General features: G+C 45.4%; 3 protein-coding genes across 4 annotated transcripts in view; all 3 read right to left on the minus strand.

The window, feature by feature from the left end:
- Positions 1–8,724: 8,724 nt before the first annotated feature.
- Positions 8,725–10,113, minus strand: nkx3-1 (NK3 homeobox 1). 2 transcript variants are annotated; one of them, XM_030359087.1, is made up of 2 exons: positions 9,768–10,113; positions 8,725–9,574 (listed from the first exon to the last, which is right to left on the minus strand). In XM_030359087.1, exons 1-2 carry the CDS (start codon positions 9,952–9,954, stop codon positions 9,237–9,239), a joined length of 525 nt encoding a protein of 174 aa, XP_030214947.1. In that variant the 5' UTR covers positions 9,955–10,113; the 3' UTR covers positions 8,725–9,236. The 2 variants fall into 2 exon arrangements, with proteins under 2 accessions (XP_030214947.1, XP_030214946.1); XM_030359086.1 differs by having other exon boundaries at positions 8,725–9,625; positions 9,768–10,100.
- Positions 10,114–13,493: 3,380 nt separating this feature from the next.
- Positions 13,494–15,321, minus strand: nkx2.7 (NK2 transcription factor related 7). The gene is made up of 2 exons (XM_030359462.1): positions 14,855–15,321; positions 13,494–14,536 (listed from the first exon to the last, which is right to left on the minus strand). Exons 1-2 carry the CDS (start codon positions 15,120–15,122, stop codon positions 13,920–13,922), a joined length of 885 nt encoding a protein of 294 aa, XP_030215322.1. The 5' UTR covers positions 15,123–15,321; the 3' UTR covers positions 13,494–13,919.
- An 8,419-nt stretch (positions 15,322–23,740) lies between these two features.
- stc1 (stanniocalcin 1) overlaps positions 23,741–25,487 on the minus strand; it is a 6,426-nt gene continuing 4,679 nt past the window's right edge. The window contains exon 4 of the mRNA XM_030359825.1: positions 23,741–25,394. Within this exon, the coding sequence (XP_030215685.1) occupies positions 25,073–25,394 (322 nt within the window). The 3' untranslated portion in view covers positions 23,741–25,072. The remainder of the gene's footprint in view (positions 25,395–25,487) is intronic.

The following is a 25,487-nucleotide window of genomic DNA, read 5'->3' on the forward strand; positions in this document are numbered from 1 at the left end:
CAGTTACACTCTCTGAGGAAGTTTACGACTCGTCCTGCAGGGGTCATAACATCCGGGCCGTTATGCACATCTTTTTCAAACCGTCATATCAACTCAGTGCTGTTAGCGTGTCATGGCACATTGGAGCCCCGACAAAAGTCTCTTTGTAGCAGAGGTTTCTTCAGCTCGCCCATCTCCACTGAACATCTGTTTACCAAACAGCAGGGTGGGATGGCCCTGCGACCACACAGTCCCCCGTCCCACTGGTCACCACTAAACCAGTTAGACCAGAGAGAGAGAGAGAGAGAGAGAGAGAGAGAGAGAGAGAGAGAGAGAGAGAGAGAGAGAGAGAGAGAGAGAGAGAGAGACTCAGAAAGGCAGAGGAATGTGCTCATCGTCTGTGTTTCCCCGTATCTCTTCCAAGCCCGTGGGGAAGGAAGCATTATTACAATGTGTCAGTGTGACAGACAAAAGCTCCAACTCTCAGCTCAGCCCAGCTGGTTTATCTGATGTACTGTAGCTGATGTACGATAACGTCAGGCCCTCAGAGCCGTCATAACAGATCCTATCCTCTCTCCAAGTCTAATTACCTGTTTACCTCTGAAAGCCTCCATCAGCCCCTCTACTGCTGCTGGTGCTGACAGCGGCCCTCTTAAGGTATACATGTTTTTTTGAGATTTACTTTTGTTTGTTCCTTGATTGTTTGTTGATATTTTTGTCATGGTTTTACGTTTATAATTCTTCAGAAGAGACTTGATCTAGTGCAGTTTATAACATAGAACCAGAAATGTTTACAAAAAGCACTTCAGTTGAAATATATGTCATGGGGTTAATAACTGATTGATTGAGTGGGTGGGAATGGTTAAGCACACCAGCCACCCAACAGTTTGATTTCAGCCTATGTAGTTGACACTTGTCCGTGTCCTATGTGTGTGACTGAGCAGCAGTCTGAGGTAAACCAAGTATACTGACCCTCAGTCTGTCTCTCCCTCTGTCTCTCTGTCTCGGTCTCTGTCTCATTCTCTCTCTCTGTCTCACTCTGTCTGTCTGTCTGTCTGTCTGTCTGTCTGTCTGTCTGTCTGTCTGTCTGTCTGTCTGTCTGTCTCTCTGTCTCTCTCTCTCTCTCTCTCTCTCTCTCTCTCTCTCTCTCTCTCTCTCTCTCTCTCTCTCTCTCTCTCTCTCTCTCTCTCTCTCTCTCTCTCTCTCTCTCTCTCTCTCTCTCTCTATCTCCCTCTCCGTCTCTCTGTCTCCCTGTCTCTGTGTCTCTGCTCTTGTCTGCTAGAGAAGCCTGGGTTCACCTTCACTGTCGGCATCCTACAGGAAGAAGACATAAGAAGGTCAGAGTGCAGATATTGGGCTCTGAACACAGAACCTCTGGCTGGAAATCCTACAACCTCTTCTGTAAACTATAGTTTACTTTAGTTGACTGTAGAGGGTATAAACATTCGGTTGGAATTCTAGATATTGCATCAAAAGGCTTCCCCATTTGTATTGATAATCTTGAAGCAATACGTTAATAACCAGTGAGTTGTTTTGTTCTGCTCAGTGAGTTCATGGCTGGAGATTAAGGATCAAAAACAGGCTGTTCACCCAGGCCTCCCAGTCCTGGGGTCAGTGAGTCACATCGTGTTGGACAGGTTTACTGACGCACTGCCAATCATGGCTCCATCCTTATCTGCCGTCCATCACCCCTCCCCCCGCTCACACTTCACTGGTGCTCCTGTAAACATGACCTCTGTAAATATGTTCAGCGCCAAATCATAACTGCACCTTATCTGGTGGGCCGTGAGGAGGACAGACTCAGACCAACCTGCATGTCTGTACACACACACACACACACACACACACACACACACACACACACACACACACACACACACACACACACACACACACACACACACACACACACACACACACACACACAGAGAGACACACGTACTATAATGTAAGTAGATATTGTCTCATAATCGACCCACATGCATAATACATCAAATAATGTCAAGATGTCTTCTAAAGTCAGAGCCAGAGTTTATTATCTATTATCTTTTAAAAATGACTATTTATCTCTAGATCTATATACGTTGTTAACACATGATATGTGGTGATAGTGTGTTCACATCAGGGAGACGTCAGTGAAGCTAACACATGATGAGTCCACTTCACTAGTTCGCTATTCACTAGTTCAAATGACTGGGCGGCGAGTAACAGATGTGTGTCATGTCATCATGTGTAACCCCTGAAGAAGAGCAGCAGGCTCTGAATCATGTTGGAGAGTATAAGAGATGTTTCACATCATCATGTGTCCCCAGACTGATGTGTTGGATGGAGAGTAAGGTGTGTCACATCATCATGTGTCCCCAGGCTAATGTGTTGGATGGAGAGTAAGGTGTGTCACGTCATCATGTGTCCCCAGGCTAATGTGTTGGATGGAGAGTATAGGAGATGTGTCACGTCATCATGTGTCCCCAGGCTAATGTGTTGGATGGAGAGTAGGAGATGTGTCACGTCATCATGTTTCCCCAGGCTAATGTGTTGGATGGAGAGAGTATAGGAGATGTGTCACGTCATCATGTGTCCCCATGGCTGATTTGGACAGTCAGACGGACAGAATACTGAAACACCCAGGCAGTGTGAGAACACTGTGGTCCTCTGGGAGGGAACCAGTGGTTCATTAGTAATAATAGTTAATATGATATATGTAGGAGTATCGTCGTTAATTAGAGTGTGTGCAGGGGATGGAGGATCGGGTTCGTTGACACTGTGCAGAATCAACCTTTGGCGAACGGTTCACATAGCAGGTCATGTTTGTGATTCAGAACTTAATGATTCACTTAAAAAACAGTTTATTTTTTCTCTCACTTTTAAGTTTAAATCAATTTTTCTTTGTTAATCACGATTAAAGTTCAAAATACCTAAAAAACATCCTTAGTGTTAGAGCTGCCAGCCCAGACCGATGTAGGCCTACATGTTTGACCGTACGGGTGTAGGTGTATACGTGTTGTGTCTATATCTGCAGCTTCAGCCTCAACCCTCTTGGGCGCTGAGGAGATGCTTAAAGGGATACTTCACCCATTTAGAACCGGCGTTCTATCATTATAAAATCGCGATTGTAATATAGGCAAGGCAAGGCAAGGCAAGGCAAGGCAAGGCAAGGCAACTTTATTTATATAGCACTTTTCATACACAAGGCAGACTCAAAGTGCTTCACATATAAACATTGTCATACAATAAAATAAAATAAAATAATAGATAAGTAAAAGAAAAACATATGCAAAGAAATGGTTAATATAGAAAAAGGCATTTTAGTATTAAAAAAATAAAGAAAATAAAGGCAAAGTTAAAAAAGCTTTTTAGAAAGTGCAATGTATTTAAGATTTTAGCAGAAAGCTATAGCAAACATAAAAGTCTTCAGTCTTGTTTTAAAGGTGCTCAGAGTTGGGGCAAGTCTTAAATCCTCTGGGAGTTTATTCCAGCTATTTGTTGCATAGTAACTAAATCCTGCTTTCCCATGTTTTGTGTTTACTCTGGGGATAATTAACAGATTGGTCTCAGAGGATCTTAGTGGTCTAGAAGGCTGATGTAGTGGAAGCATATCAGTTAAATATTTTGGGCCTAAACCATGTAGGGATTTATAGGTTAGCAACATGATTTTAAAATCAATTCTCTGACCTACAGGAAGCCAATGTAACGATTTCAGAATTGGTGTAATATGATCAAATCTTTTGGTCTTTGTTAGAACTCTAGCAGCAGCATTCTGAACAAGCTGAAGCTTCCTCAGAGTTTGTTTTGGAAGACCTGTGAGGAGACCATTGCAGTAATCAAGCTTACTAGTGATAAAGGCATGTACAAGTTTTTGTAAGTCTTCGGTGGACATGAGCCCTCTAAGTCTTGCTACATTTTTAAGGTGATAATATGCCGATTTTGTAACTGATTTGATGTGACTGTCAAAATGTAAATCTGAATCCATGATAACCCCTAGATTTCTGGCTTTGATTGAGGTTTTCAGGGACAGAGAGTGAAGGTGTTGGGTTACTTTAAGCCTTTCCGTTTTAGGACCAAATACAATTATCTCTGTTTTGTCCTCATTTAGTTGAAGGAAATTTCGGCACATCCATTCCTTCACTTGCTCAATGCACTGGCACAGCAGATCTATGGGCCGATAGTCATTTGGTGATAGCGATACATAGATTTGCGTGTCATCAGCATAGCAATGATGGTCAATATTGTTATTTTGCATGATTTGCCCTAGTGGGAGCATGTAGATGTTGAATAAAGAGGGTCCTAAGATCGAACCTTGTGGGACTCCACATGTCAGGTTGGTTGATTCTGATACAAAGTCGCCAATGGAAACAAAGTAGTTCCTATTTTGTAGGTAGGACCTGAACCAATTTAAGACAGTGCCTGAAAGCCCCACCCAGTTTTCTAACCTTTCCAGAAGTAATGTATGGTCTACAGTGTCGAATGCAGCACTGAGGTCAAGTAGCATTAGTATTGAGGTTTTGCCAGAGTCTGTGTTAAGACGGATGTCGTTTACAACTTTAATAAGGGCGGTCTCAGTGCTGTGCAGGGGTCGAAATCCTGATTGGAAGGTGTCATAGCAACCAGTTGATGCCAGGAAGTGATTTAGTTGCTGGAGGACAACTTTCTCAATGATTTTACTTATGAAGGGTAGATTTGATATTGGTCTGTAGTTGTTAATAATAGAGGCATCTAGGCTCCGCTTTTTTAAAAGGGGTTTAATAACTGCAGTTTTCAAAGCTTTTGGGAACTTGCCTGACTGGAGAGAGTTGTTAACTATCTGCAATATGTCTACTGCTAGGCAGTCGAAAACATTCTTAAAGAGGTTGGTAGGTATAGTATCAAGGCAACAGGTGGATGGCTTTAGTTGTGTCACAGTTTCCACAAGATTTTGAGAGTCTATAACATTAAAGCATGCCATCCTTGCCACGTAATTTTTGCCTGAACAGGGTGGTAGTCCAACATTTTTGTTTGACGTGGAGATATTGATGGCGCGTCTGATACCTTCAATTTTATCAATATAAAAAGCTGCAAACTCATTGCATTTCTGCGTGGAATGGAGATCAGGTGGAATTTCTGTTGGGGGGTTGGTCAGTCTGTCAACAGTTGCAAATAGGGTTTTTGCATTATTAGTGTTGGTTTTAATGATATTGGAGAAAAATGTTTCTCTAGCATTTTTTAAGTCTAAATTGTAGGCACGGAGGCTCTCTTTATAGATATCATGGTGAATATGAAGTTTTGTTTTACGCCAGATGCGTTCAACCTTCCTGCATTCCTTTTTCTGTGCTGTTACAGAAGCAGCTTTTCTCCAGGGTGCCTTTTGCTTTCCAGAAATCGTTTTAACCTTATAAGGTGCAATGACATCTATGACTTTCAAAATTTTCAAATTAAAGTTTTCTACAAGATCATCAGCAGTACATGGGTTTAGAGGTGGTAGCAAGGAGATGGCCTTTTTAAAAAGTATATTAGAATCTTCATTGATATACCGTTTTTTGACAGTGTTTGATTTTGTCTGTATGTCGGGAATAAAAGATATGTTAAAGAAAACACAAAAGTGGTCAGACAAGGAAGGATCAGTCACAGAGAGATCAGAAACATTGAGGCCCTTTGTGATAACCAGGTCTAGAGTGTGCCCCTTGCAATGAGTAGCCTCTTTCACATGTTGAGACAGTTCAAATGTGTCCAAAATGGTAAAAAGTTTTTTTGCACACTTGTCATTCAAATCATCAGTATGAAAATTGAAGTCACCAGTTATAACTAGACAGTCAAATTCTGTGGAGATGCTAGACAATAATTCTGTGAATTCATCGAAAAAATTTGCAGAATATGTGGGTGGCCTGTAAATAATTAATAGGAGAACTCTGGGGGAGCATTTCAATACAGCACTAAGGTATTCGAACGATGGAAAATCCCCAAATAACATCTGTTTCCCCTGAAATACATTTTTAAATATAGCAGCAACCCCTCCACCTCTTTTTCCAGATCTACATGCATCAAAAAAGTTATAGTCGGGAGGAGCTGTCTCTATCAGAACGGTTGCACTGTTATTTTGTTCCAGCCATGTTTCAGTTAAAAACATAAAATCCAGTTTGGAAGTGTTAATAAAATCATTAACTAAAAATGATTTGTTATTAAGAGACCTCACATTAAGTAGAGCCATCCTGATGGTGCTGTTGATAGGCTTTAAGGTTGTTTTTTGTTTGGAGGCAATAGATATGAGATTTGTGAGGTTAGCAGTGTGTCTAAGTTTCCCTTTGTTTACTCTCTTAGTGGTGACAGCATGAATGCGAAAGTTGCCCTGCTTTGACGTAGGCAACCTTGGGTTCAGCAGATTATGAGAAACTTCCTTTATACTGTGTCTACGGCTGAACCCTTTTTTGTCTCAGTAATACTCAGGACTACTATCGGGGCGGGGGCGGGGCGCCGTCCTCCTGGGTGTTAGCAGTGTTAGCAGCCTGCGGCCATGACGTGGCGATGCTATCATTGACACAGATGCAAGTTTGATGCCAGCATGTTCCAGTTTCTTAAATTCGGCTGGAAAATCGCAAAGGGAGACATCGGAGCTGGAGTTGTTGTTGTGGCTATGGGAGAGATGAGGCTGGAGGTCATCATCGATGGGGGAATGCAGAGGAGGGGGGTGGCCGTTCCTCGCCAAGCCAGCATCAGCGATGGGGGAGGGCACAGTGTTGATGGCGTCGGGCGGGCTGTTGTCTCTCTTCAAGGTCTGTGGGCTGTCTGCTATCTGTGTGTCCGATAGTGGCAGAGTAGTTGTGTGGGGGAGGCTGTAGTCTCGCTTCTTCTCAACCTGTGCTCTGATTGTGGCCTGTGCGTCAGACCATGGCAAGATTGTGGCCTGTGCGTAAAGCGAGAAGAGTAGATTGTCACTCAACAGTTTTGAGCCTAACCTGTTTGGGTGTAGGCCATCTGCTCTGAAAAGATATTTGCGCCCCCAGAATAAGTTGAAATTGTCAATAAAGTCCCTTCCTCTTTCATTGCAGACTCTGGAAAGCCATGTATTCAGTGCAAGTAGACGACTGAATCTGTTTATTCCCCTGTCAACAGTTGGTATGGGTCCACTGATGGAAGACTTGATGTGTATTTTGTCCAGTGTATCCAATAGATCAGTGTAATCCCTCTTCAGAAGTTCTGACTGTTCTCTTTGAATATCATTAAATCCTGCATGCACAACAATCTGTGAGATTTTGGGGTTTTCCAATATGATTTTGGCTAGTTTATGGTTGATATTACTAACCATTCCATATGGGAAGATGCATGTTTTGATCTTCTTACCGGTTATATCCTTGATAGTTGAGTCTCCTATAATCAGAGTGTCTGGTTCATCTGCTTTCTCTGAGATGGGCCCTTGTTGGACGGTGGCAGACACATGCGCAGCCCGCCTCCGTGGCGACTGGTTGTTCCGTTTCTGTCCGCACTGTCCGTCCGGACGCATCTCGGGGCTCAGGGGTGCATCGGTGGCAGGCGCGTTCGTGGACTCTTGAAGTGGCAGGAACCGGTTCTTCAGTGGCAGGGTTGATTTGAGTAACGGGCTAATCCGGCTGATAACTTTAGCTTTGGGTAGCTTAGCATTTGGTGTTGAGTGAACTTGTTGATTTACTTTGGTATGTTGCTTTGGCTTAGCGCCGACTCTGTTCCAGTGAGACGCAGCTGGAACAGTCTCTCTCATGTCCAGCTTCGGGAAGGATACAGTGTAGCTTTGATCATCTTGCTGTATCTGAGTGAGCTCAGCGAACTCACCCATCGGCACTGTATCCTGTGATAGTCCTTTGCATTTTTCTACTGCTGCTAGTCTCGTTTCAATTAAAGCCAATGTCTGTTTCAGTTTGGAGATATCCGAATGCAGAGGCATGTTGGCGATAGGAAAGTCCAAGGCTTTTTCTGCGGTCTGATCCGGGAGTAAAAAGTGCCAAAATGTATTGTTGAATCGAGCGATTGAGGACGACGGAAACAAACTATATACTGTTAGGTAAATAAAATAAGATAAAGTAGATCTGAACGATGAATTAAGTAGTTCTTTCCAATGCCCAGCGGAGCTTCGGGAAACATGACCTCTCTCTCCAAAAGATTAGCAGGAACACTATTTATTTATAAATAAATATATAAATAAATATCAGTCTAAACCAGTCTCCCCTTGGCCCATTTTTTCTCATCTAATTTTCTCCCGAAATGACGTCAAATGACGCGTTTGACGTCATTTCGGGAGAACCCTCTTGTCCCGCTAGAAGGGCAGAGGACTACAACACACTTTTGGTGGCAAATTTTTCCACCAATAAGGAATGAGAGGGGGCGGGAGCTTGCGTACTGAGGGGGGATGAGGGGGACGGGAGACCGACAGGTGGGCGGGGCATTGAGCGCATTGCACTGTGGTAGTTGGAGGTTTTCTTACTATGAGCCAGAGAGACCATGAAAACACTCTTTCTGCCTTTTTTTCAGGCTAGGATGAACCGATTTCAATTTTTTCTTCACATTCATAATACATTGAATTATTTAATTCATAAAACCTTCATATTCCCACCGGTGAAGTATCTCTTTAATAAGAAGATATATTAGTTCAGGTGAGACATATGGCCCTATTGCTTATCGTTTGAAATTAAGAATATATCATGATAACATGTATGACAACAACGAAATGAATTACATGATAACGCAGATTATAGATCCATATTGATCTATTCATAATGGTATCAGAATTATGAGAACTCACACTTCTCTCTTCTCATTTTTATTAGACATTTTCAATTCCCGCCGTTATAACAGTTATAAAATAAGGCCATTGTAACAGCTCCCATGCCATCAATAGAAATATGGCGCAATATTAATTGAACAATTATGGAGACTGGAGACAAACGGTCGAGGGAAAAGGAGAAGCATAATCCAATAAAAAGATAAAAAAATAAAATAAAATGATATTACAAATGCTGGTGAACTGTAACACATGGAGCTTTACCTCCGACCCCTCTGTACCGTATCCATGGTATATCAGGAGGACCCGAGATTAACCACTGAAAGTAGCCAATGTTCGTAATTAAGTTCAGATTATGTTAATATGCATTCTTGATAAAGAGCGTTTCCTCTCTCCTATCGATTTTAATAAAATCATGTAAAAAAAAAAATCGAAAGAGAGGTGTTCTTAAAAACAATCAAAAGTTTTTTTATCGCACAATATCCGAAAGTATGCGTTAAGTGCGCTCACGACTGTGCTGGGAATGTTTCCATCATCACCAGAACGATGGCCCCCACAGCCCGCCCAGCTCCCCGGGGAGAGGTCGGTACAGACAGGACCGGTAGAAGGAGCTGAGCACGGAGGAGCGGAGGATGTCCTGCTCCTCCACCCCGCAGCTCTCCGGCTGCTGGAAGTCTTTGGTCTGCTTCCTCTTAGTCTTGTATCTCCGGTTCTGGAACCAGATCTTCACCTGGGTCTCGGTGAGTCTCAGGCATGTGGCCAGGTGAGCCCTCTCCGGGGCTGAAAGGTATTTCTGGTGGTTGAATTTCTTCTCAAGTTCAAGGACTTGTAGATGCGAAAACGCCGCGCGGGAGCGCTTCTGTTTTCCCGTGGCGGTGAAGCGGCTGTCCTCCTCGAGGTCGTCGGACTCTAGACATTGCGCGTCTGTAAACGAGAGGTCTCATTAGCCAACGATCACTGCAAACCGCTCACCGCTGTCGGCTCACTGCACACCGCTCACTGCTCATTGCACACCTCTCTATGCTCATTGCACACTGAACCACATCAACAAAATGCACTCAATTACCTTTGCGCACTCCGAGGTAGGACTGCTGAAAGTGTTGCTTGGAGACTTCTCCGGGATATTTGTCCCACTGTGGACCCGTGTCTGTCTTCTGTGTCCAAAGCGAAGACCTGTTTAAACGTGAACTTTCATCCGTAGAAAGAATGTCTTCTATGAGGAAGGAGGTCAGCGGTCGCGGTCTGTGAGACATGTCCGATGTTCCCCCGAGCAACAGATTGAACACTTCTTAGGATCCCTTCTCCTCGTACTCAGTGCTTCGGGCTGAAGTCAGTGAGACTTGTGTCCTGTACCCTCGAAGTGCCTGGAGCCTAAACGTATCCATTAAAGGCAGCAGGGGAGGGCCCCTGGTGACAGCTCTGAGGAGCCGGGAGGTGGGGCAGGTACTTAACCAAAGCCCTGAGCAGACAAATAGATTTGGAAATTACCTTTCACTTCCTCAATACTACACACCAGTTATTAACAAATTGTTTTAACTAAATAAATGGGATTGAGTATATATATATTTTTTTAAATAGATCAAAATATAACACTAAAGACATGAATAGTTGTGTACGAGGAATGCGTTAACCTAGCAATGTACTTATTGTAACTTGCTTTGGATAAAAGCGTCTGCTAAATGCCCTAATCGTAAATTTAATGAATAATTAGCAGCCTATTGTTAATATCATCAGGCTATGGATACATTTGGTTCATGTATCTTCTGACCTTTTACAGCAACAGGAGTGAGAGATTCCTCCCTAGAGCTGCTGGTTCGGTTTTGCGACTCGGGAGCCGACATTATCTGATCATGATGCGTCTGATAACTCACGACTCGAGACAGAATAGTGTCCTGCCGTGGGACCAGGCCTTCAGCGGGGCCCACAGAGGCCCTGACCCCTGGTAGTCCTCACCAGGGGGGGGGGGGGGGGGACTGGGGGGGGGGTCAGGGTGCAGGGTGGGTGGCCAGACCTTTAGAGCAGGGCTAATGCGTTCTGCACATTAAGTTGGGACGGACACACTGACATCGTCCCCATGTGTTTCTGTGCTGTTGTTCCACACTCCAGCACGCCAGACATCTTTCCTTGTTAGTTAGTTAACCCACAGACAACCTCACCTCCTCCACACCCCTCCACCTCCTACTCCCGGGCCGTAGGGGTGACCAACGAGCTGCGTCTCCGGGCCCCTGCCCTGTTTACCCCCATTACCATGGCCCCCCTGTTTACCTCCATTAACACAGCCCCCCTGCGGATAGGAACAACGTTGGCTGAGGCCGTGGTGACCCTGTAACGGGAGCCCATATACTATCCCTTTCACACCTAAACCAATAGTTGAGCTGAGCCGTAACATTCAAGCGTTTTCAGGCCTCAGACTTCAGGCCTACGTTTCCGTTTTCCCTCTGACATTTCTAAACTCATATTCAAACACTTAGAGCAAAATATGAACTCCCAACGGTCAGACGCCGTGCCGGCAGAAAACTGGTCTCAGTCACGTCAAGGTGCTTAGCTCTCCTCTGCGGCGTTAGCCTCTGCCCTGTCAACATGGTATTAAGATGCTTCCCGTGATAGGATTCACCTTGACTCGTCCGTCTGTCTGCCAGTGCTGGCGGCTCCTCTAGGTATGCACTGGGGCCTTTATCTCTTGCTAAGCCTCGGCTTCATTAGGGTCACGTGTGAACGTGGAAGTATCATGATGAGCGGTATCCAGAGGTAAAGGAGCTGGATAATATCTGTAGCTCTAGATGAGTGTGATTGGTTAGAAAGGCCGCAGCCACCCGGCTGCTGAAGTGAGTGCAACGCCCTGGGCCAGTGGACCGGGCCTGAAGGAGTATGGTCACTCTTTATCTAAGACCGATTACGGATCAATTCTGACCAACCTGGGAACCTTTTCTCTGGTTGGTTTGATGAATGTATCTTGCCTGTCAATCAGGTGTCCATCACTTCAGGTTAGCGAGGGAGGGAGCAAAAGGTAGGAATCTCTTTTTGGGGGTTGCATATTTTCCAGATCATGCTCTATTCCACACTTTATGCCCTCTTTAAATATCTCCAACGTTACTGGCCCTTTAATGAAAGACAGCGACAAAAAAAGCCCTTTGTGTGTCGCAGTTACACAATGCACGACAACTCAAGGAATCCACGGAGGAATGAGGAATACACTTTCTAAACCCCTTTGTTCCGAGACATAGCTGTCAAACACACTTCCCGCCAGGTGCACGTCCAACCTCAGATGTGAGGGTTCACACCTTCACTCACACAAGCACATGACTGTGTGAGCGCTGATGTGTGTGAGGAGTGATGCCATTGTCAGGTCCAGCTGGTGTCTTTATAGTGGGGCCCGTGGAACCTTATCTACACGGCCTGGAAAGCTATAAGTTCACGCTGGCTGGCCTACATCACCTTGAAGCCGTATTCCTGTCAGCCTCTATGATGTGAAGGCCGATAGCTATGTGCAGTCAGACAAATTGTTTCCTCTCTGATCATCTCCTGTGTACTTGCCCAGCGCTCATAACAGCGTTGTTCACGTGTTGTTCATTCCTCTGCTGTTGATTTTTCACTAGACGTTGCTGTAGCACACCGTTCGACCCCTGACCCAGGAAGGCGCTTGTCTCTGCCAGGCCCTAATGTGTGCTACTGTTTTGCTAGCGACGTGTCAACATGTCTCCCTCTGAGCCATCAATCTTCTTTTGCCGTTGCTTTCTTTCAGTTTCTCCTTCTTTGTCTGCGATGAGTTCAGTTTTTTCTGCAGTTGATTCTGCGCTGTCTGGGTATGACATGGATGACATTGAAATCCCAGCAGCTTTGATGTGCTTTGGAGGGCGAGCCTGTTGGCTCACTCGTGTTTGTGTCTGAGTTTGCCTACAGATTGTAAACTAAACCCTTGTTTAACCCTTCTTTTGTTTCCTTGATGGTGCTGACATGCCGATTAAAGCAGTTTGAGCATTGGTATGATAGATATTTATACTGTACTTCTGATTGTTGTGTTGTTTTAATATGAAGTGATTAAGTAATAGGAAACCATAAAGGGATATCGTTGCGGGTGTGTTTGCCTAAATGTCTACCATGAACTAGTCTACACACAGTAATACACACAGTGTGTGTATTTGTGTGTGTGTGTGTGTGTGTGTGTGTGTGTGTGTGTGTTTGTTTTTTCCCTTTTTATCTTGGTATTATTGGGTAGTTTTAGCATTAATTTCGGTGTGTCTATTGGTATTAGTATTTTATTAGTATCATTATCTTGCTCCTATATGGAGCCAGTATATATTAAGTAATACTTATCAAGGTTCTCTTTATATAGATGTAAAGGAAATATATATGTCATTAGCTATGGCTATTATGTATGAGCTCATATAACAACTTAAAATTTGTTAAGTTGCTGATTCAGTTGTGCATGGTTATAAAAAAAATCGACATATAAAAAATCAATCTGCCGTAATTAATCCCATGTTTCATTGGGATATTGTGACTCTATGAAGACTGCAGTGTTATGAGCAGCCTGATTTCTGACGGGCCGATCCTCCCCAATATCTGAGTCTGATCGATCGGTGACCGCGATGAGTTGGATCCTCGTTTGATGGAGCGTCAGAAGGCGAAGAGCCACTCTGTCTGCGAATGTGTTTCCCCCACAGAACGAGCCGCTCAGCCTTATCGCACCAAGTGTTCCGAGGCTTTGTCGAGGGCACAATAATGACTCGGGTTTGATAAGGCACTTAAGATGGTTGTCTTGTTGGGTCACATGCCATTTAATCCAGAAGTATTCGATGGGTGCCTTGATAAAACATTTCTCAAACATAGCCTGGGGAAGGTGTGGTATCAACCATGAAATCCCAGTTCATAACTGAACTAAGGTAAATAAATTCAGCATTTATAGGTATATGTAAGATTCCTAAATATCCTTTTAATTTAATTCACAATAATACGCGGTAGGCCTAATTAATTTCGCTCAAAGGACAGATCTAGGCCTTCAGATCAAATTCAATATCACGTGCAGGCCTAGCCTACTAGATAAATGGAATTTAAGTAATTTCAAAGACAATTAACCAAACATTATTTCTATGACATGAGCAGCCCCCTTTTTGTCGTTTTATTTCAACTAATTGGCAAATTAATATTTAAAAAAGCAAAGCAATTAAAAAATTACAATGAATATTCCAAATCGATGCTAGATTTCTATGAACTCATTCTAATCGAGCCAACCTCTTGACGGCTGAATGTGTCCGAAGCTGAACGTCGCGTTAGAAGGTCCGTAACGAGTGTCCATCAGGCCCAGGTCAGCCGGGTGGCGGTCAGCCGTCTGAGCGGCGGTTAGGTGGGTGAGACAAGCGACAGACACGTTGTTGTTGTTGTTGTTGTTGTTGTTGTTGTAGCCGTACAAGGCGTCGGAGTGGCGGTAATATCCACAGCCGGGACCGGAGGGACCGAGGGCCCCACCGCTCTGCCCTGCCGCTGCACGGGCCCCTGCGGCCTGGCAGACGAGCTGCCCGTCCCGGACCAACACCGGGACCGACACTCTCCTCGGGGGGTGTGAGAGGGCCGGGTAGCCCGCTAGCTCCAACGACTGGTCTTGCCGTTGCCGCTTGCATTTGTACCTCCTGTTCTGAAACCATATCTTGACCTGCGTGGACGTCAGCTCCAGCAGGTGCGCCAGGACGTTCCGCTGCTCCGCGCAGAGGTAGCGCTGCTGCGTGAAGCGCTGCTCCAGCTGCGCCACCTGAGCCGCGGAGAACAGAACGCGAGGCCGTGGTGGCGGTGCGGCCTTGGGCTTCACGGGGCGAGGAGAAATGTAGTGGCCGCTTGTTTCTACACACAAAAACATAGAAAAGAACCATAACTAAAAGTGTACATTTTCAATAGCCCGTCAATGACAGAGATATTGACCGGTATTTAGACCAAAATATGTTCGCCAAACTATATGTTCGCCAATTATATTTTCATCAAGGCCTCTCACCAAGGCCTGTGTGTGTGTGTCTGTGTGTGTGTGTGTGTGTGTGTGTGTGTGTGTGTGTGTGTGTGTGTGTGTGTGTGTGTGTGTCTGCGTGCGTGCGTGAGTGTTTGCGTGTGTGTGCGTGTGGTGGTTGTGTGTTTCTGTGTTTCTGTGTGTGCAAACCGCTTACTCACCCCGGTCATTAGCTTTAACTTCTGGTAACAACAGGGTTCTCCGGGTATCGAGGTTCCCGGTGCGTTTCCACGGCGTCCCCGAAACGAGCTGATCCCCGCAATCACTCTCCAGCCTGGCGAGCGCGCCTTCCGGTCGGGCGACGTCCAAACGGGGCATGGAGGGGGCACGAGCAGACAGCAGGAGCCGGTCCTCAGATGTGTGATAAAGGTCCAGCTGAAGTATGTCCTTGACTGAAAACGGCGTTAACGCGATGGTATGGAAACTCATCCCTTTTGCTTTTGAATGACGGAAGAGTTCCAGTTAAGATGTAAAGACCACTATGGGTACCCTTGGCTCTAACCAGTGGCGTCATTGGGAGATGAGGTGTCTCAATGCGTGAACCCGGAGAGGTGGATTACCTGTTGGTCCTCTCAGAAGACCTCCCCAGATCGTGGGCCAATGGGCCACTCGGATTTGGATTGGTTTGCCCTCTGGACTGATCACTAACTACTGGTCTCATCCCAACACTCTGAAGGAGCAGGCCTACAGCAGGATATAGGGCCTATACACCACGTCAACACTGTAGACTCTACAGCGTTGTGGAGTGTGGAAACAGGGTTGTACAGTGTGGATGTTTCAGTAAAATGTTCCTCTACACTTAACATTTGTTACTTCATTTGATGACGTTAGACCTCATACATATTTATGAAGCTTGACCTTTTTCTTATTTTACTCACTATTGTTCTTATATTATTCTGACACATTAGGCCCAAAACATACAGTAATACTACCCCCCCCCCCCTCCCTCTGAACACAGCAAACAACATGAGGACACACATTTACTAAGAACTGAGTCTATTAAATGGCCAATGCAAGAACTTTTACTTTGTAACTTCATTTTGTACTCGTTTTCATTTGAAAGTTCTATTGATTTTAGATTTTGTTCTCATAAGTCTTAAGAAACAGATACACAAAGATAAGATAAAGGTCGATGGTCCATGTGTTTGAGTCTGAGTCTGTTTTAATTAGGTTGAGAAAAAACTGCAGCTACACCCTACAAACACTAGTCTCTGTTTGACCTTTAGTTATACACTATATCTGTGTGTTTGATGAAACCTTTGTTTCTATATTTTATAACAACTATTATTATGTATTAGCTGTTGTCTTACGTGCATTCTGAATTAAATGTATGCATGTGAGTTTTGTTTTTTAAAATTCAAAATATCTGAGCGCTTGGAATGTGATGCACAATTGGAAAGAGTCTCTTTGAAGACAATGTTGGAAACAAACTCCATCTTGGGGAACAAACGCCACAAAGTTCCTCTTCCACCTCCACCAGAGGTGACAGAAATGTCAGCCACCAGAGCTGTGTGGCTACAAGGTGTCAGGTTGATGGCTAAATGGCTCAATGATCCGATATGTCCTCTCAGCTCGGAGCAATACTTACGTCCCTCCCTGCCTCCGAGTGGCTTTCATCAAACCTCTCCGTTGATTCCACCATTTGTCCCCACACTGTAACTCAAGAAGGTAGCTAAGTACTGTTTACCACAAACTACCCCTAATTCATCATACAGTCAAACAGGAGGATGATAGCTTCTGAAAGAGGATCCAGCCCCCACGCACATTCAGGTAACAGACCACCGCTCTCTTATGACCAATTTGCTGCTGAAGACTCTCATCAAAACGTTACGTGAGATTGAAACGACCAGCAGTTCAACCAAACCACTTTGAGGAGGTGAAGAGTGGTGCAACCTAACACCCCACACAGTCACAGACACAGAGGCACTCTGACAAGGGCCACTCCCTGTTCTTAAGGGGCCGGCGTACACATATTAATACAGTATAGCTCGTATTAGTGTTTATGAATGGTAAACAAGGAGCTTTTGCAAAAGTGAAGCACTGCACTCAATGAACAATCAGTCCGTTGTACTCTGATAATCCCTGCTGGCCTTTATGTGAGCTCTGAGGGCGATGGCGACCACAGAAATAAAACGTTTTCTAACAGGCAAAAAATGAATAGAATATCTAGGGTTTACTGACACATACAGTGTGAATACAGAAATAACATTGATGACCTTAACACTTATTATCATACTCAATATGTAGGGTAGCATTCTTTGGAATGTGTTTATTTTCTATCTACAATAGCGTTTAAGTAAGCAGTAAGCAAAGAGGAATATAACATTATAATTATATGTAATTATGATAATATATTCATCAATGTGTGCACACAAGCACACACACACACACACACACACACACACACACACACACACACACACACACACACACACACACACACACACACACACACACACACACACACACACACACACACACACACACACAGGGGCGATTCTAGGGAGTGTGGGGGCCCTAGGCAGAGGATTGTTGACGGGGGGGGGGGGGGGGGGGGGGGGGGTATGGAGCGATTTTTTTTTTTTTTTTTTTTTTTTTGGCTCTAGGGGGCCCCCTAGTAGTGGCCCGGGGCCCCAAGCAATTGCGGGGCCCCAGGTATGCCTAATGGGATGCAGCGCCTCTGCACACACACACACACACACACACACACACACACACACACACACACACACACACACACACACACACACACACACACACACACACACACACACACACACACACACACAGAAACATCCCCCCCCCCACACACACACACAATGGCGTGAAACATGTACAATGAGGTGAGGTAAGGAGCTGTTAAGGTGTCTCAGGTGTCTTGCTCATGAACACCTGGACATCGTTGTCATGAGGAGCCTAGCATCCAACCAGCACCCCTCCTGTTGCCTGTTAGCAGCACATGTTGATATAATCCTATAATATCCAAGCAGCTAGCTACAGCTGCTTGGGTATAATAGGATTATGTCACCATGTGCTGTTCAACCACTAGATGTCGCTGTCACACTGTGGTGATCCAGAGGGCCTCAACGAGAGGTCTTGCATGCGCTCTAGGAATCTTCTTCATTTTTCATTTATTGGACACCAAGTATCCCTAAATACCACATTTGTCACAACTGCATGAAATGTGTTTCTTTTTTGTTGCATGATGCCATATGGGTGCAGTGTTTCACACATGTTATGATGGTACATTATACATTTCTTTCGTTTTCTTAACCTGAATCAAAGCATACGTAACAATGCTGTCACGTATACAGTGAGATGAACAGCGTACTGCTGCTCTACTACTCTGTCCTATGGTGGACAGACAGAGTTATCAGTGATGGCGTGCACATCCATCTATCTGTCCCTCTGTAACTATATATACATCTGTCCATCCAAAGAGCTGGCCCTGCAGAACATAGACTCCCCTCTCCTCATCTCTCTCTCCGTCTCATTTTCCTTCAGAATTGACAGGATGGTGGAAAGATCGCTGGTGTGATTGGAGTGGATTTAATCCTGCTCTGTTCCAGTCAGACCGTTTCACTGCACATCTGATTGGTCACGCTGCTGGTGAATAGACGCTAGCTTCACGGGAAAGCGGAGGTCATAATTAACACCCCGTGCAGAGTGAGAGGGCCCATGCCACACTACCCACAATGCATTGTTCTTCTGCCCCGTTCAAACTGCGTGCTGCGGGCTGGGGTATGGGTGTTGGGTTCTGGGTGCTGGGGGCTGGGTGCTGGGTGCTAGGGGCTGGGTGTTAGGGGGTGGGTGTTAGGGGGTGGGTGCTGGGTGCTAGGGGCTGGGTGTTAGGGGCTGGGTGTTAGGGGCTGGGTGCTGGGTGCTGCGGGCTGGGTGCTGGGTGCTTGGTGCTTGGTGCTGGGTGCAGGGGTCTGGGTGCTGTGGGCTGGGTGCGGCCGGCTGGGGGCTGCAGGGGAACCCCCACCCTACCCCACCATCCGGCTGCCGCGACTCAAGGTTAGGAGGAAGAGGAGCAAACAATGTGGGCCGCGTTGGCAGCTTTCAGACTGATGCCAACGTCATGCTGGCCCTCCAGGGTCCCTCTCTTTGTCTCGAGTGGAAAATGCCGGCGCCAACTCTGGACCTCAGAGCACCACACAGACATTCTGGAGCTCGTAGGCTCATCCAGAGAGATACAGCCACACGTTGACATCCAGTGTTGCCTGTGATAGAAGTACGTCCCAGTGGCTCATGAGGGGAACACTGGGGCTTCATAAGGACGTTTTCCTTGAGAAGGACGGGCTTTATAGACAGAGGAGAGGAGGCTCCACGGTGGAGGGCTGTCTTAGGATTCAACATGTGGAGACTGATACAGAGTCAACTAAATGATCATTCTTCATGGTTTCTCCACTCTGCTCACCCTGAAGGGAGGTTGCCTGATACGGTGCTGAAAGAAACCGCATGGGGTCAGTCCATCCAGACAACTCAGTGACAGTTTAAATGTCAACAACTATCCTTTTAGAAACGAGTTGATTCGAAGCAACAAGGAAAAAATGTCATTCACGTGTTACGCATGTTTTAGCACTGAAGTGGATTCATTGATGAACCGGGAGGAAAATGTCTCTGTTGGCGAAGGACAAATGTGTGCAGTGCTGCAGCATCACCTATCCATGAGAACAGAGAGCTACTGATGGAGAGAGGGCGAGAGAGGGGGAGAGAGGGAGGGAGTGGGAGAGGGGAAGAGAGAGGGAGGGAGTGAGGGAGTGAGAGAGAGAGAGAGAGAGAGAGAGAGAGAGAGAGAGAGAGAGAGAGAGAGAGAGAGAGAGAGAGAGAGAGGGAGAGAGAGAGGGAGAGAGAGAGCGAGAGAGAGCGAGGGGGAGAGGGAGGGAGGAGAGATAGGGATAGAGGGAGGGGAGAGATGGAGAGAGAGAGATGGAGGGTGAGGGTGGGAGGGAAGGAGGGGAGAGAGAGGGATGGAGGGAGAGAGAGTGAGAAGGAGAAAGGGAGAGAGTGAGAGAGAGAGAGAGAGAGAGAGAGAGAGAGAGAGAGAGAGAGAGAGAGAGAGAGAGAGAGAGAGAGAGAGAGAGAGAGAGAAAGAGCGAGAGAGAGAGAGAGAGAGAGAGAGAGAGAGGGAGAGAGAGCGAGAGAGAGAGCCCTACAGGAACTTCCTCCTCTAAATAGGCATGAAATGATATCTCTGACTGAGATAATGTCTACAGAGCTGTTCTTGCTGTAAACTCTTCCTCTCTCCTCAGGCTCTCGGAAAACCAAACAGCCACTTCTGCAGCTTCAGCGCGTTTGGGCTCAACTTTAAGAAAGTTCATTATTCATCTGGAGGTGGTGCTGGCTGTTCCCTGATGATATTCATTCCCCAGCCCTCTGAGAAGTTGACCCCTCTGGTGGGTTAGATTCACAGGACCATTCAATAGGTCACAGATAGAAAAAGAGGTGTCACTCAGAACACTAACTACGGGTGCCTAAAGGGATCATTACCCTAATGGGTGATGGACACCTGTGTGTGTGCTACGCTGACACGCCTGTGAAAGGCTCTTTTCACTGTCCTAAAGCTCCAAGAGCCACTGACAGATCCAGAACCAGGCTGCAAGAGGGCTTTATCTTAAATTGTGGTCCTTTGAAATATCATCTTCCACTCAATAAAGGCCCACAGGGGACGATGGGTAAGAATAGCAGAGGAAACAAATGAAATATGGATTTTAATTCAAATGATAACTTTGGATCAAGTATCTGTGTACCAGTGTTGGGTGGGCAGAATTCATGTGAGTTTTGCTGCCGTGGTGCGTTATGTTTGACCATTGTCTACATGTGTGCAGTTTCAGAGCAGGCGACTACAGACTATGACTGATGGCGTTGCAGTCTTGGTTCAGCCTGTTCTGGTTTGGACACCTTCAATAGGAGAGCCCTTTGTGAGGAACATCTCTGTGTGGCAACCATATCTACAAGTCTTCTGTGCAACTTTGAACTTTCAGATGTCGTGAAAATAACATTGAGCCACACATTTCGTACCATATGCCAGATATGATAAATGTTTTATTTCTGATCAACAAAATACACACAATCTATGTATTTGTATCTTCATGACTATTCAGTACAGAGAGAGCCCATCCATATACACAGTAGGGTATATATGGAGATGGGCAGATTTAAAGTGCAAGTGATTCACAAGGATCCATCATGCGTATCATAGCATCTGTTTCAGGGCTTCAGTAATCTCCCCCAGTCCGTAGTAACATTAGAGTTTTGTAATAAAATAAACGTACATTTTCTATTTCCTGTCTATTGTTATTGTTTACTGGTCATTGAAGCCTTCTGGTTGTTTTAAGCACGCTTTTATTTCAAGTCTTGAGAGGAATGAGTACCATGAGGAGTCAAGGGCTGTGAGTGGGAGAGTCTAGTCCCTATAGAGTATAGAGAGTATAGCCGCTATAGAGAGTAAAGCCCCTATAGAGAGTGAGTCTAGTCCTATAGAGTATACTCTCTAAAGAGCATAGCCCCGACAGAGTGTATAGAGTATAGCCAATATAGAGAGTATAGAAAGTATAGTCCCTATATAGAGTATAGAGTATAGTCTTATAGAGTATGGAGAGGATTGTCCCTTTAGAGTATAGTCCTATAGAGTATAGAGAGTATAGAGTATAGTCCCTATAGAATATAGTCCTATATAGCAAAGTCCCTATAGAGTACAGTCCTAAAGAGTATAGAGTATAGTCCCTATAGGGTATGGTCCCTAGAGAGTGTATAAAGTATAGTCCCTAAAGAGTATACTCCCTAAAGAGTCTAGTCCCTATAGAGTATTGTCCCTCTATAGTATTGAGTATACTCCCTCTATAGTCTATTCCCTATAGAGTCTAGTCCCTATAGAGTATTGTCCCTCTATAGTATAGAGTATAATCCCTATAGAGTCTAGTCCCTATAGAGTATTGTCCCTCTATAGTATAGAGTCTAGTCCCTATAGAGTCTAGTCCCTATAGAGTATTGTCCCTCTATAGTATAGAGTCTAGTCCCTATAGAGTCTAGGCCCTATAGAGAACATTCCCGATAGAGTAAAGTCCCCATAGTGCTGGGACAGAAAAGCACAAGTCAATCAGCCTGACCTGACCCACTGTACCCACATGGAAAAGGTTTTCTCCTGCATTGTTAAGTTTTTGTGATTTTCCTGACAGCCTTCACGGGGTAGAGTTAGGTTTCTTGATCTGATCACAACAGACACATTCAATAGACAGGTACATTCTCCAAGTGACCCTTACATATGACTCTTAAAAAAAATAATAAAACACAACAAACAAGTTGCACTACCTAATTAAAAAGAGGAATAACAAATGATGCACAAGTTTACAGAAAACTGAGAAAGGAATCCCAAATCCCACATCAGGACGTTTCGATGTCCACTAGTGCCTGGTTCACTCAACATTGGGGGTACAAAAGAAGAAAGCAGCCCCAGCGTTGGGGTCTCAAGGGGGGCGGCATTGAGGGGAGGACAGGCGTGTTTAGCAGCAACTGGTGGGCTTCATGGACAACCAAGAGACAGACATATCAGCACAACAACGAGACGCCTGGGGAAAAACAGATTCAGACGGACTCCTCTTCCACTGCCTTAATGTGTGTTTAAGGTGCACGTGCTGAAGGTCTCAAGGCCCTCATAGTGGTTAAGATGCAAAGTGCAGATTAAACACAGAGTGTGTCATTAGGGAGATACACCAGTTTGACCAGTCTCTGGGCTCCCATAAATAGAGGGATAAAGAAATGGAGAGAAAGAGAGAAGGGGGGAGAGAGAGAGAGAGAGAGAGAGAAAGAAAGAGATGGCTGAAGGGTCAGGAACAGGAAGTGATGAGCAGGTAGCCCCTCCCAGTTGTAGGATGAGAGTATATACATGCTGTTGCTTTCATTCCTACAGTAACAGCGGCCACTGAATGAAAACGACATTGTGTTTGTGGCTGTGAATTCTTTGTGTGTGATATTATTGCATAGTTTTGACATCTTAACATCACATCACAAAATTTTAGGCAGAAAAAAAAAACTGACCTTAAATAATATAATTTTCCTGGCATGCAATGTTTCCGTATGAAAGGGGAATCCATATGCTAAGTGAATTTTCTTTTCTTGAACAGGGGTTACCTCAAAATTAACTAACTTAAATTGTTATCAGAACATAAGGTTAAAAGAAAAGTCATAGGTCTTTACATCGAAAGAAAATGGACCACTAAGTGTAACTGCAATATATTGACCGTAGCTGTGCCTGCAAGTATTTCACTTCATCATATCTTCCAGCTCAGGGGAATTCGTACTTTGCACAAACAGTTGTCATTAGTGAATCTAGTTTGAGACTAGTGTCTCAGAACCACTGCTCATCCACATGGTAGAGGAAACATTAGCATTACCATGCCTCCAACAGAGTTTGTATGACTGTACAAAGTGTCAGGATTTTAAACGATTGTCCACGCAAACCTATACTGGACAAACTCATTACATTCAATCTCAGATGTTAAATTCTCTCTCTCTAGCTGGCAAGAAAAAAGGAAGTCTGGCCCACTTTTGTCCCCTTTTGTACAATCAACACTGGAGGCCTGGGCTGGGAACCACAGTCCAGTCAGGCGAGGTCACTAAGGGTCAGATGTGCTTGGAATGGCTTGGTCGTTTTGTGTTTGGAGATAAAATAGGAAAGAAATACTGGTTAGTCAGTGATGTCTGGTACTAATGTACTTTATTCTGCATATCTCTCATGAAGGTTTCCATCGCTACATTAGCGTGTGACTGCAGCTAACGCTTAATGACATAATGGAGGAGCTAGTTAGGGGGACGCCCTCAGACATGAACATCACAGAACTCCAATTATTAGACTACCAGGGCCCTTGTGTGATTGTGTTGGGTCTACATCATGCTAGCTATGACCGAATGCATTTGGGTTGTATTATTGAACACCGATTTACATCTTGGCACAGAAAATACAATACAATTATTAAGGTCCAAGATGTCATTTTGCACCAGTATTTGTTTGAGCTATGGTTTGTTTTGGGGGTGGCCTCCCTGCAACTTATGGAGATAACTGACATGAATGGCCAACCTGACGCCCTATGTCCAGCACAGAGTCATGACGCACGTCCTGTTCAGCCACAACTTAGTGTCCACTAACCTCTTTAACATGGAGCTCATGTCCTCACATGGAGCTGTGATATAACTGCATCTTTAAATGTCTATCATTGAAATAAGTAAAAATAAAAAAATAACTATAATGCCACAAAAGAAACCCAAAAAATATTAAATAATATTGTAGGAAAATAAATATCAATATCATTCCAACAAGGCTTTTAAATAGTCATTCTCATCGTTTTCCCCCACTGGAGAACAGTGTGTAGGACGGACACCCTCATCATCAAACCAGTTACAGGATCCAGCAACATGGTCCCTTGTGTAGCGTAGAGCGCTGCAGTCTTCTGCAGTCTGCAGGGTCTGGAGGCGACACATGCAAGACAGCTTTTTTCTGAAGGAGAGATGGCAGTCCATGTCCTTGAAGAAAGATCTGAGATGTGTTTCCCTCAAGGATCATGGAGTTCATCCGGCCCTCAGAAAACAAGAACTGTTGTGCGATGGCTCTACACTATTTTGGTATCTCAGGAATAGTATTTAGGGCAGTTGGTCGGTTATTTGGTCAGTTTTTAAGGTAACCTTTCATCGATTATGGTGAACCCCCACACCCCACTCCATCACTACCAACCTCCCTCCTCAGAGCGATGTCCCCAGAGGGTTGGAGCTGTCGGGGAGGACTTAGTGCCGAGGATACGAGGCGAGATGGCAGAAGATGAAGCTCATTTTCCAGAGCACATGCACACTATTTGGTGGTTCATCAGAAACATCCAAAACACGGACACAATGCTCTTCTGGGACACACTTTTCTGGATGAACAGACGCATGATGGCATGGTCTCTGTGTGTGTGTGTGTGTGTGTATGTGTGTGCTTTTCAAACCATGGACCCATGGTGCAGTAGAGGTGTGAACCAGTAGGGCTGCTTTGTGCTTAGTCCCACGAGACCTCTGCTGGGGTTTCTCTCTGAGCGGCCGGGAGGGGAGGAACAGGAAACAGGACTGTTTTGCTAGACGTAAAAACAGCCACAGGATCCATAATGGCGGCGTTGAAAAGGTTGTAGCGAACAGTCAATGGCGCCTAAAGCGTAAAGGATAGATAACATACAACAACAATCTAACTTCCATATCGACTTGAACAGCTTAAGGTGAGTTTCGTAGAGGTACATATTTCTTTTGACGTCCGGTCCAGCGGGAGGGGGATGAAGTCGGTCGTCTGTGCTTTTCGTCGTGATCTGACTCTTCATCGGAGGCGTTCTCCCGGCGCGGCGAGGGGGACGCGGTTAGGAGCCGTCGGTGACCGAGCGCTTCTTCCCGATGTGCCCGGCGCCGGAATCCCTGCTCCGCAGGCTGGGGGGCGCCTTATACATGTGGGGCCCCTGGGCCCAGAGCCAGCCCCCGCGGCCCTCCACCCCGGTGGGCACAGCGGCGGCGGAGACGGAGACGGAGGCGGTGGCGGCGCTGGTGGACGGGCAGGCCTTGCTCTGCAGCAGCTGCACCAGCAGGGTCATCTCTGGGCCCAGCCGGGACACCATGCTGGCCCGCACACGGCCCACCGTGTCCTCGTCACACTCCATCAGGCTCTGGAGCAGCCGGCCATAGTACCTGCCATACACACACACACACACACACACACACACACACACACACACACACACACGCACACACATACACACACACATACAGAAACATGTGCAC

This window comes from Gadus morhua, chromosome 6 (assembly GCF_902167405.1).
Source record: "Gadus morhua chromosome 6, gadMor3.0, whole genome shotgun sequence".
NCBI classification, from domain to species: domain Eukaryota; kingdom Metazoa; phylum Chordata; class Actinopteri; order Gadiformes; family Gadidae; genus Gadus; species Gadus morhua.

Coding starts and splice junctions, on each gene's coding strand:
- nkx3-1 (XM_030359086.1), bottom strand. CDS start 9,954: ATGTCTCACAGACCGCGACCGCTGACCTCCTTCCTCATAGAAGACATT. Junction 9,626..9,767: donor CTACCTCGGAGTGCGCAAAG/GTAATTGAGTGC, acceptor TCTCGTTTACAG/ACGCGCAATGTCTAGAGTCC.
- nkx2.7 (XM_030359462.1), bottom strand. CDS start 15,122: ATGAGTTTCCATACCATCGCGTTAACGCCGTTTTCAGTCAAGGACATA. Junction 14,537..14,854: donor AGTTAAAGCTAATGACCGGG/GTGAGTAAGCGG, acceptor TTTTGTGTGTAG/AAACAAGCGGCCACTACATT.